Source organism: Ziziphus jujuba, chromosome 1, assembly GCF_031755915.1.
Source record: "Ziziphus jujuba cultivar Dongzao chromosome 1, ASM3175591v1".
Taxonomy (NCBI): Eukaryota; Viridiplantae; Streptophyta; class Magnoliopsida; order Rosales; family Rhamnaceae; genus Ziziphus; species Ziziphus jujuba.
In genome coordinates, this window is record NC_083379.1 from 47,934,837 (window position 1) to 47,948,428 (window position 13,592).

General features: G+C 31.4%; 1 protein-coding gene across 1 annotated transcript; it reads left to right on the forward strand.

Annotated features, from left to right (window-relative positions):
• Positions 1 to 733: 733 nt before the first annotated feature.
• Positions 734 to 3,350, forward strand: LOC107405495 (uncharacterized). The gene is made up of 3 exons (XM_016012563.4): positions 734 to 1,521; positions 2,044 to 2,250; positions 2,742 to 3,350. Exons 1-3 carry the CDS (start codon positions 1,081 to 1,083, stop codon positions 2,883 to 2,885), a joined length of 792 nt encoding a protein of 263 aa, XP_015868049.2. The 5' UTR covers positions 734 to 1,080; the 3' UTR covers positions 2,886 to 3,350.
• Positions 3,351 to 13,592: the final 10,242 nt, after the last annotated feature.

A 13,592-nucleotide genomic window follows, 5' to 3' on the forward strand; every position in this document is an offset into this window, starting at 1 on the left:
ATTTAAACAATGTAAATTTTTATACAGTATAGAGTAATTCATATTTATTAAAAAAAATACTTTTTAAGCCATATATTTTTCTATTATCAATACTATTATTTTTAATAATAATAAAAAATTGTAATTTTGATGATAATTAGAGTTAAAATATATCCTTGGAGGGCTTGATAAAGGCAAATTCACATTAATCAAATTCAATCAAATATTTGATTGAAGGATGAATATTAGATGATTCTCTAAGTTGTTTTGTCCTCACAGTTTTATATGAGGCGGGCTTTCTTATTTTAATTTCCTCAAAAATTAATATTTTTAATTTTTGAGGTGGCATACGCACTCCATTTAAAGATAGTGTTGGAAAAATTACCAAGATGTTTGGTTAAAATTGGATTTTTTTTGTGTGGATGAAAAATTGCAATTTTTTTTTTTAATTAAAGAAAAGTTTAATAGGTTCTCATCTCGTCAACTAAATGTATTACTGGTCATTTGAAAACGCGTGAATGAGTGGAGACTATTAACTATTGACTATTCAATATTTAAATTTAGTCAATTATTTAAATTAACTTTAATAATGACTTTTTTGGATTGCTTTACAAAGATCATAAACAGGTTTATTTACAATAATTTTCCCTCTTTTTTTATTTTTTTTTATTTTTTAACTTTAATGTTTTTGAATTAATAATTTTTTTTTAATTATAAATGCGTGGAGAAGGTTAGCATTGCTAGTGCCATGCTCCGAGTAAAAACCATCATGCCTTTGACTTGGAGCGCCGCCACTCCATTTCCACGTTTAACAGGCTTTAGAGTCAGAGTTCCCTATTATCCATACACTTCAAGTCCATCCCCAACGCCTTATGCGCGAATCTGTTTTGCGAAAAATAATATTGTTAGCATTAGTTTGAGAATTGATGAGTTTTGGAATGTGGGTGAATTTTGTCTTGTCACTTGTGGATAAGGAGGTCTTTACCTTAGATAACGTAGGTGCTTAGAAATCGTTGTGTCGCCTCCTTCCCTTCCAAAGAAGTTTCTTACAATTATCAGAAAAAGAGAACAAGTGACAGTAAGAAGCAGCTGATTGATACCATGGTGACGGTAACAATTGCGGTAGCAAACCTCTGGAAAGGTGGTGCGGCGTTTGGCCATTCGCTTCCTCATGTCCGCAATTTCCAGATACCCACTTTTATATATAAAAATGCCAAGCAGCAGCAGCATCCCAGGATTAGGATATGGATATCATCGCCAACCCTCCCAACCTTATTTTCAACAAGTGCAAGTACAAGGAGCTCCTCATTTTGTACCCACGTGTCTGCCTCTGATGCTGCTGCTGCTGCCGTTGCTGGGGATGAGCAGGCCCAGATCATGGATGCGGCCAATCTGCTTGACATAAGGGTTGGGCGCATCCTCAAGGCATGGAGGCATGCGGAGGCCGATTCTCTTTACGTCGAAGAGGTTGATGTCGGCGAGCCTGAGCCCAGACTCATCTGCAGCGGCCTTGTCAATTACATTCCTCTCCACCACCTTCAGGTATATTTCATAACTTAACCAAATTAGCAAAATACCCCTCCTTATTTCAGATTTCCAAATGAAGTTTCTAATTACAATAACAATTATTAAAAATAAAGGGGGCTTATTCGGAACAATTGTTTTCATTTCTGACAAATATAATAAAACGCATCCAAAATTCATTAGATACTATTAAAATTGAATCCCGTGAGTTTTTAATCTAGTTGATTGAGGTTATAATTGAAATGTCTTGTTGTGAGACCTTCAATCAGACCCCACTTGAGTGGCTAAGTAGACCTCTGGGTTGGGTTCTACTTGAGAGTCCAATTGAGTAGTTAAGCTAGTTTGGCTTGGTGATCTATTTGGAATGTCACATTTCGGTGAGGGGTCTGAAACATATATAAATAATTGTTTTTCCAAATAACCCAATAGAACTTACAAACTGACTCTGAATGTAACATTTCATGCAAATTCTGTTGAAAGACTATCAGGCGCAAGCACATGGAATACTGGAATTAGAGTCTGTGTGGTTCTGTTATGTAGGATGCAAAAGTCGTTGTCCTTGCTAATCTGAAGCCGAGGAACATGCGCGGTGTGAAGTCATGCGGAATGCTTATGGCTGCTTCTGATCCTTCACATGAGAATGTTGAGCCTCTTGTACCTCCTGAGGGTTCATTTCCTGGTGAAAGGATATGGTTTGGCTCAGAACATGATAAAGAAAATCTACCTCCTCCTGCCTCACCAAACCAGGTTCTAACACTATCCTTTAAACATGATTATTATTGTTACAATTGTTATTATTGGTTGAGAAAGAAAACGGTGAATCTACGTGCCAAGTTTAGACAAATGTAAGTAATTAACAAAGACGTCCTAGATACATCCCAATTTCCCTAGCTCAGAATAAACTATTATTGAATTATCAAATGATGAAGTGCATGATCTACCATCTTCCTGTTTGCTAGATCCTATGCTCGTTTCCTGATGCATCTTTCTCAATTTTGTTTGCGAGGACAGTAGCCCTAGATTCGTGCTGTTGACAATTTAGTTGTTCTATGTTCAGTGATGGGTTATCATTAGCATTGTCATTTCCTTCGTTCTTTAGTATCAGTTTTATCATTGATGGAATCATCTACTAGTATTCAAGGGAGTCAATGCAATGCAATTAGCAGAGGGTATAAATAATACATAATTGCTGCACTGCTTTGGCTTTGCATTTTTTAGTTCCATGTTATAATTTGCAGATTCAAAAGAAAAAGATCTGGGAGCTCGTGCAACCTCACCTGAAGACGGATGATTGTTGTCTTGCTGTGCTTGGGGAACATGTAATGCGTACATCTGCAGGTGTGGTGCTGTGCAAGTCTTTGAAGAACGGAAATATCTCATAATATAAGTGGGAACTTCATGCCGCAAAGCTTACACAGTCACTCGATGCCTATTTCTCATTACGGCCATCTCTTTTTATTGACTGATGTTTGGAAAGATGGTGTCACGTATAGTATATGTTTCTTCAATTACTTTGAGTTGAGATTTTGCCAGTTATTTTTCATGTCCTTAACGTTGAGTAGTGGTTGTATTTGGTAGTTGGAGTCAAATCAGAGAGTAATATTTTCGGCCATACCTGATACATCCTACTGCTATCATCCATGTCTAAGTTAGACAGCATGGAAAGTCCCTTTTAAAACTCTTTTTTATAAAGCTTTATATTGTGTTTAATATCTCTTGCTTAGAGAAGCTATCTCGCCTCATATCAAGAAAGGCAGTGGGCCTCTGTTTTTGGTTCATCCTTTGAAACCCGAAACAGTGTAATATCACATGATCGATTGATAATATTACATAAGAAGTTCAATTGATCTTTGGTAAATTTTACATGCCATTTTCTTGGATTGGGGCTGAAATGTATTTTTTGGGATTCTCTTCCCTCACCTGCTGTCTGTTTCGGGATATGGAGGTTTTGTTAAGATTCTTATCTAACCATTGGGTTAACATTGTTCCAGTGGTTGGTTGGGAAGAGGATCAGCTGTTTCTTCTCTCCTTTGTCTCTCCATCAAAAGTCACGGAACAGAAGTTTGCTTTGAACAAGAGTAGGAGATGAGCAGAAATTCTTCACCAAAATTTGGATTTACAACTTGGCAAATATTAAGTGATATTCTTATATGCATCTTTAGGTTGCATGTAAGTTGTAACCTTTAATTTCCTAAGGAAATTTGTTCTTCTCTTAGTGATCAGTATTACATTAAGGGAAGAAAACCATAGAAAGATTTAACGTTAAATACTAAATTTAACACAAAACTAAAAGCATTGAGAATGGTTCAGTAATCTATATGTACGTGATAATCAGAAAGTGCTCCAGATGAAAAGATTATAATTCTATCAAAAGAAAAAAAAAAAAAAAAGATGAAAAGATTATAAGAATGAACACATCGATCTATAGAAAGCTGCTTCTGCTTTTAAAGCTTAAAAGCTGTTTTTAGGAGTATTTAAACAATTTTCTCAAAGTGTTTCAAGCCCCCAAAAAGTTTAACCATATATAGTAAATAGTAGGTTAAACGTTATGTCAAGCAGAGCCTAAATTTTTTAGAAGTTTGAAAGGTAACTGATTACTGAGCCAGCAATGTATAAGTGGCATAAATTGCATCCTGGAATATTAGATGTACATCATTTTAACTCAAAAACATTCGTAGGACGTTCCAATGAAGGATCTCGACATTTTGGCCTCTTCAAACTTCAACAAGACCAAGATTTTGCCATAACTTTATTAGAATGGTCTAGATGTAGAAAAAATCATTAATCATGCACAAACTAGATCAGACACGTTTAAAGGCAAAAATGATTGATAAGGCTCGTGAAACATTAAAATAACCATTAATATTGTGAGTGCTGAATCCTTCATCATAATTAACGCATATAACCATTAATATTGTGAGTGCTGAATCCTCCATCATAATTAACGCATAAAGATGCGATATTCTTGCACATTTCTGTTCTCAGATTGATCCATTGATATCACAGCTTCTTCAATGTCCTTGATAGGTTCCAAAGCAGCAGTAATCTCAGATGGTATCTACAATGTATAATCAACTGTAAACACAAGCAACCACGATTGCAGCAAAACTTATAAGGTTGACATGCTTGAAGAGTTATTAGATTACAATACTACTTCATTAAAAAAGAAAAAAAGAAAAAGGAACTCATGCTTCCAAACTATCCTAAACCACCTAAAAGTAAGTGTAGAGAAAAATGTAGTTGAAGACATATAGAATAGGTTTATGAGTTACTACAACAAAAAAGATTTTTAGCAATGATAATAATTGTTGCTAAAATACATATTTCGTTGCTAATATGCAAATTATTCATCGCAAAAAAAAATTAAAAAAAAATAAATAAAAATTGTGGCTTTAACATCGACTTTTGTGAGCATTTGCAATTGCCTATATGATTTCTTACAATGTACTTTTAGGACGCTAAGGGTCATGAGGTGAGTTTATCTCATATGTTTCATTTTTTTTACTATTCAGTGGTGTTCTAGAATGCTGTACACCATTTAACAACGCTAGATATAACTTATGATATGCTATTTTTACGATCCTTTAGTAAAACAAATTGATTCAACAAACTTTTAACATACACTGCCAATATCTTTAAATTTGGAAAAGTATTCACCTTCTTCCTGAACTGCTATCCAACATACCGGTTTGAAAGGCAATTATGAAACTTTGAAGCATATATATGATCAGCAAAATCTATCCATTGAGGGATGGTAATGATTGCAAAGAATCAAAAGAGATAAAGAAGCATCCTCCAAAATTAATGATGTAGAAGAATTCACAAAAAAATTGCAAACAATGTAGTGCAAGAGTGAAAGTTAACTAAAATGTGGGAAATAATTGAAAAGAAATCAAAATTTATGGTGGAGTATGTGTTGCTCAAGAAATTAATTAAGTACAATGCAATCAATCTTGAAGGTTATAGTGAGATGACAAACCTCACTCCAAATCCGACTGTAACAAGCAGCACTAACGTGAAGGGGGATTCGTTCCTTCGAACATTGGCAAAGCTACTTAACATGACCTGAGCCACCTAAAAAAAAAAAGGATAAAAAATAGTAACACACTATTTTACCCACAAAAAAAATAAAAATAAAATAAAAATAAAAAATACAACTTTACTAAATAACTACTTTTTAACAGTTACATACCTTTGGATGAAGATGCTTGAATAGCTCAACAATGTCAACATTGTCTTTAGAATGTATGAGTAGATCAAAAAGACAACGACCTGTCATTTTGGACAAATTCAAATTATACAGTCAAAGTCTTCGTCAAGCAAAAGAAACAACTTATTCGAATAAAACCAACCAATTTAGATCTTGCAGCTGAACTAGATTACCCTAATAGCATCCTCAAAACCACATGAAACCTTATTAGGACTTCTGCTTGAAATGTTAGGAAATTAATAAATCAAAAAACCAAGTTGTATATATATATACATATATATATATATATATTATATTTATATCTACAAAATAAATATAAATATAAATACCTCTATGTATATTAAATATACAAATAATTATAGTAAGATAAAGAAGAAGAACTTACAGGTGTTGTGTTTATATTATAATTCCAAATAAAGTTGATCTTTGTATAACGATCTAGATAAAAGTTGAACTTTCTTTCTTAAGACAATATTCACTCTGTTACGGTGCTTACAGTTTATAGCGACTGACTCCCAGGATACAACGATTCAGAGAACTCCAAATTCAAAGAACGAAGAACCAGACAAAGTTTCAATTCTCTCTACTCACACGTTTGTTAATTATTTTCTAGTATTTTCAACAATAGTCCCATATGGTATTTATAGACTTCAAAATGATATCAAGAAGGGACATGATGATTCAAACAGACATATTATTTTAAGAAAACATATATTGTTTCAAGAGAAGATAAACTGTTTCAAGAAAAAGATATTTTAAAAGAAAATACACTGATTGGGAAAAGACACATTGATCGGAATATAAACAGACACATGAGAAACATTATAACTGTTAGTGATGAAACGATGTAACTTGTAACTTTCTGTCAAAATTCATAATGTTTCAAAAATAATTTTTATTCATTATAAATTTCTAACAATCCCCCACATGAATAAAAATTGACACATTTAAAGAGAATTCATTCGGAAAGAAATTGCTTTAGGAAAGATAGCTTTGGGCTTTGAATCTTCCTTAGTGACAAACTATCAGATTTACATGCTAATAAGTGAACATGATGTCTTTAACTTTTAGCCATTGTTGTAAACCAAGACAATAGAATTCACATAATCACTCTCCTAAATATTGTTGGTTTTTTCTGTTGTGTTCATTTTGGCCTTAAACATTCTTGGTTTTTCATGAGTGCTCCAGAGAATTAAAACTTATAAAATTCTCATAGAAGCGGCCCTTTCACACTCACATAGGTGACTTCCTATTAAGAGTTTCCTGTAAAAACTCCATTTGAATTTCCAAAGTATCAGAGTCATTAAAAGCAATACTTATCCTAATACACATTACAGGCAACACTAATTATCATAGAAATGGGTAGAGTTATATAACTCTTAGTGTTTTTGTAAAGTTAGTTAAAATTCGGTTGTCCCTTTCAACCTAGATCTTAGGATCTCTAGTCAACTAGGTAGGGTTGCCATCACGACAACTCTAAATTAGTGGCTTTAATCCCATTTCCCTCAATAAATAGTAAACTTGCTCCTTTATTAAACCTTTAGTAAGTGGATGCACAAGATTATCTTCAGATTTCACATAATCTATAGATATTATTCCATTTGAGAGCAACTATTTTACATTATTATGTCTTCGACGTATATGTCGAGATTTACCATTATAATTTTGGCTTTATGCCCTTCTAATAGCTGATTGACTATCGCAATGTATGCAAATAGCAGGTAGAGATTTTGAGCATCTTGGAATATCCTTTAGAAAATGTCGAAGCCATTCCACTTCTTCTCCCGCTTTATCTAACTAAATAAATTCAGATTCCATTGTGGACCTTGCAATACAAGTCTGCTTGGAAGATTTCCAAGATACTGTTGCACCTCCAAGCTAGTGGATCTTAAATCATTTGAGTCAGATATCCAATTAGCATCGTTGTATTCCTTAAATACAGCAAGATATTTTGTATAATGTAATCCATAATCCATAGTATGCCTTAAATATCTAAGGATTACTTGTGTACCTACTCAATTTGCTAACTGAGTAGCTATATTTGGTCTTGTACAATTCATAACGTACATTAGACTACCAATGATTCGAGAATATTCTAATTGTGATACACCATTCCCATGATTTTTATACAATAGAAAGTTTGGGTCTATTGGTGTTTTTGAAATACGGTCACTATCTTTGTCATACTTATAAATCAACTTTTCAATATAGTGCTTTTGAGACAAAATAAAATCATCTTGTGCTCTAGAAATTTTAATACCTAGAATAACATCTGCGATACCCAAATCTTTCATCTCAAATTTACTAATCAAAATTTTCTTAGTAGCTTGAATTATTTCTTTAGTGCTACCAATGATGAGCATATCATTTACATAAAGACATACAATGACATAACCATATTTAGTATCTTTCTCATAAACATATTTATCACATTCATTTATTCTAAACTCATTTGACTTCATTACATTGTCAAACTTTTGATACCATTGTTTTGGAGCTTGTTTTAAACCATATAATGATTTTACAAGTTTACAAACTTTATTTTCATTTCTAGGAGCTACAAATCCTTCGGGTTGTTCCATATAATTTTTTTTTTTTTTTATCTAATTCACCATTTAAAAATATTGTTTTTACATCCATTTGATGTATTTCTAAATTCTTTAAGACAGCAATAGCAATTAACATTCGAACAGATGTAATTCTTGTAACTAGTGAATATGTGTCAAAATATCTACACCTTCTTTTGTTTGTGGCCCTTTGCCACTAATCTAGCCTTATATTTATCAATTGATCCATCAGCTTTCATCTTTTTCTTAAAGATCCACTTACAACCTAAATGTTTACTTCCAGGTGGAAGATTTACTAATTCCCATGTATGGTTTTGCATGATGGACTCAATTTCACTATTAATTGCTTCTTTCCAATAAGGAGCTTTGGGTGTAGACATAGCTTCTCTGAAATTCTTTGATTCAGTTTCTAACATATAAGTTAAACATTCCGGACTAAAAGATTTTGAAATTTTCATTCTTTCACTGCGTCTTGACTCACTGTCCATTTCTTCTTGATTTTCATTCTCATAATAAGTTCTTTTTGAAGAACTTAGATCATATGCCATTTTACAAGGAATTATATATTCATAAACATATGCATTTCTAGATTTAATAATTGTATTAACATGCACGTCATAAATTTCAGATTTATACACAAGAAACCTATAAACATTACTATTAATTGCATATTCAACAAATATACAATCAACAGTTTTAGGTCCTATCTCAATTCTCTTAGGATCAGGTATTATTACCTTAGCAAGACATCCTCACACTTTCAAGTATTTATAAGTAGGCTTTTTACCTTTCCATAACTCATAAGGCATCATATTAGATTTCTTATGTGGTATTTTATTAAGAGGTAAATTTGCAGAAAGTAATGCTTCCCCCCACATATTTTGAGGTAAACCATAACTTATTAACATAGCATTCATCATCTCTTTTAAAGTTCTATTTTTACGTTTTGCAACACCATTAGATTGGGTTGAATATGGAGCCATGGTTTGGTGAATATTTCCATGTTCAGAACAAAATAAATTAAAAGGTGTATTATATTCACCACCTCTATCGCTTCTTAACACCTTAATCTTTTTACTAAGTTGATTTTCAACTTCATTTTTGTAAAGTTTAAATGCTTCCAAAGCCTCATCTTTAGATCTTAATAAGTACACATACCAATAACATGTACAATCACATATATCACTACGAATTAAATCTAAAGATTGAGTATTTCTATCAATAATATGAAAAGGTGTCTTTGTTAATTTAGATTCAACACACGTTCCACATTTAAAATTTAAATCAACATCAAAATTTCATATTAAATTTAAATTAATTAATCTTTTCATAGTAATATAGCTAACATGTCCTAATCTACCATGCCAAATATTAGAAGACTCAATCAAATAAGCAGAATTATTAATATTATTATTAATAGTAGGCATCACAGTCATTACATTAAATTTAAAGAGCCCCTTGCTCAAATAACCTTTACCCATATACATACCCCCTTTCAAAAGTACAAATTTATCGGACTCAAAGACCAACTTAAAATCATTTTTACTAAGTAATGATCTAGACACAAGATTTTTGCGAATATCAGGAACATATAATACATTTGTAAGGGTAACTTCTTTTCCGGATGTCATCTTAAGTATAACCTTTCCTTTTCCTTCAACTTTAAAAGGAGAAGAATTTCCCATGAATAGTTGTTTCTGCTCATGATTTGGATTTTGATAAGTGGTGTACATATTCTTGTCAGAACATATATGGCAAGTAGTCCCAGTGTCCAACCACCATGACCTTGGATTCCCTATCAAGTTTGCTTCAGAAACAACAGTAGATAGATTCATCTCATTAACATCATTGGAAAGATTTTCAATTTTAGTGACATTGGCATGAATGGTCTTTCTCTTTTTGTTTTCCTAGCCTTTACGGTTACGACAATCTTTAACACGATGCCTCGACTTGTCACATACAAAACATTTGCCATTGAAACTTTTAGATCCACCACCATTAGACCCTCCATTGGAACTTTGATTTTCAAATTTCCTTTTCTTGTTCTTGTTGATCTTATGTGATTGTTCAACTACATTTGCCTTGTTGTCCATCGAATTTCTATTTTTATTTTCAGAAAATCAATTATCTTTTTCTATTTTCAATCTCACAATTAAGTCCTTAAGCCCTGTCTCTTTACGTTTATGTTTTAAATAATTTTCGAAATCTTTCCAAGATGGTGGCAATTTTTCAATCACTGCAGCCACTTGGAAAGACCCACTAATTTTTATTTTTTCAGCATGTATTTCACGAAAAATGAGTTGGAGCTCTTGGATTTGATTTATGACACTCTTTGAATCACTTATTTTAAAATCCAAAAATTTACCAACAACAAATTTCTTCGTCCCGGCGTCTTCCATTTTATATTTTTTCTTCAAAGATTGCCATAAATCTTTTGTAGTTTTAACACTACTATATACATTATATAGTGTGTCACTCAAACCATTGAGAATATAATTTTTACATAGAAAGTCTGAATGGTGCCATGCATCCACTGTTGCTACTATTTGAGTATTAGACTCATTTTCATTAAGAACGGGAGCAACCTCAGTGAGAAATTTGACTAGGTTCAAAGTAGTAAAATAAAATAATATTTTTTATTATCATTTTTTAAAATAAGAACCACCAAATTTCTCTGATTTCTCAGCATGATCCAAAGATATAGGTAAAGTAGTGAGAGGTAAAGATGCGCTAAATGCCATTTCTATAAAATGAAAATATATTACAAAATAATTACTAATTAAATAATAATTAAGCTAAATACTTTTATCTATAAAACAAAATTAAAATATGCTACTATGTTTAAATGTATGTACAATATAAATATTTGCAAATATAAAATGTTAAATTTCCACTGTAACATAGAACACGTAAATATATATATATATATATATTAAATATTAATTTATAATATGTGAAAGGCACTGCACGCAAGTATACATTAAATGCACACAAGTATATATTAAATGTATATTAAATATTGATAAATAATATATATTAAATGTTTTATAGAATATTATCTAATAACTACGCAAGTACAAAAAATATGTATATATATAAATGTGTATAAAAACAGGCACGTAAACCAGTGAAATAGAAATAAGAGGTAGAGTTACAATAAGACTAGAATTGTATGTGTATTATTATATTAAGTAATAATATATATATATATATATATATATAGAGGGAGTCTAGAATGCGGTCGGTTTTTATGCTTAATTTCCAGACAAAAAATGTGCCAAAATGTCGCAGCCCTTTATGAAAATTGATGGTTCAGATTATACCCTCTTCTCCTCCCAAAGCTTTCTCACGTGCCTTACTTTTTGCTTCTCCTCTCCTTCCACCCTTTCTTTTCTCCTCTGCTTCGACATCTCTCTCTAGTTCTCTCTCTGTCTTCCTTACTTTTCTCTTCCTATAAACCCTCTTTCAATTCCCTTGCCAAAAAATTAAAAAATTTGAGAAACCAAATACAGAAAGAACCCCAAAAAAAAAAAAAAAAAAGACTAAACGGGGGGGAAAAAAACGAAATTTATATCTGGAAGATTCAGAATTTTCAGACAGAGCTTCCTCTATGTTTGGAGCTTATGACATAAAGTTCGTAAAAAAAGACCCTTTTTGAATTTTAGCATGATTCTTAAGACAAATAAAATTAAATTTTGTTTTTTGGGGTTGGATATCTGATGCGTTGTGGGTGGATTTTTTGGGTTTTGTTTTTTGGTTTCTTTTCGTTTTTTTTTTTTGGCAGCCATTAGAGGTGCCGATCAACAATTGTTGGAGATGACGACGGAGTACTTGCACGGACAATCAGAGTGCTCGGGGCAAACTTGGAGTGAGGGCCATGAATTTTGAGGAATTTCACTAATTTTTCGCACGTGAATTTGCAATTCAATCGGAGCCGTCTGTGATTGTTGTAGAAAATCCAAAGGCTACGGTATTTTGCACGTTTTTGGTCCGGAAATTAAGCATAAGGACCGATCACATTGTAGACTCCCTCTATCTATATATATATATATATATATATATATATATATATATATATATATATATCAAAGAAGTGATAAAGAAGATATTAATGTAAATATGGATAAACTTTCTTAACTTCCCTAAATAATTAAACTATATATAAACAATGCAGAGAACCTAACGTTTGAAAGATATTAATTTACCAACATATTATTGTTTTAAGATCGTTATTAAATTAATAAATCTAAAAACACCAGTGTATATATATATATATTATATTTATATCTACAAAATAAATATATATATAAATATCTCTATATATATATTAAATATATAAAACAATATATAAATAATTATCGTAAGATAGAGAAGAAGAATTCACAGGTATTGTATTTGTATTATAATTTCAAATAAAATTAATCTTTATATAACGATCGAGATAAGAGTTGAACTTTCTTTTCTTAAGACAATATTTGCTCTACTACGATGCCCACAGTTTATAGCGATGGTCTTCCAAGATATAACGATCTCTTATCTGAATAGTAGTACTCCAAATTCAAAGAACGACGAACTAGACAAAGTTTCAATTCTCTCTACTCACATATTTGTTACTTATTTTTCAGTTTTTTTCAACACCAATTCCATATGATATTTATAGACTTCAAAAGGATATCAAGAAGGAACATGATGATTCAAATAGATATATTATTTCAAGAAAACATATATTATTTTAGGAGAAGACATTTTCAAAAAAAAGATATACTGTTTCAAGAAAAAACACACTGGTTGGGAAAAAAAACATTGATTGGAATATAGACAAACACATAGGAAACATTACAACTATTAGTGAATAATTTTTATTTATTATAAATTTCTAACCTGAAAAACCATATTAGGACTTAGAAGGGTGTTCACTTGCAGTAAAGAATTTCTCGCTTCAATTTTGAGTTGCAAGAAATTCTAGAGAACATCAAGCCTTGATGGGCTTTGTTACAACCATTGGGCCATTTTTGGGCTTTAAGTGACTTGTTTAACATAAGCTTGCCCATTGGTATAATAATATGTATACATAAATAGGAAAAACATCTAAATTAATATTTTTTGAAAAAAAAATATTGATTTTCCTATATATACAGCATATATAGTAAAGCCCATCATTTTTTAATTTTAAAAAAAGATAAACTTAAATGTGGTTTGTATGTGGACCGGTTAACACTGTAAAGCTTATATATATATATATATATATATATATATAATATATTTTTTAAATAAAGCCCTTCTTATATGGGAAAAATGAAAAAAAAAAAAAA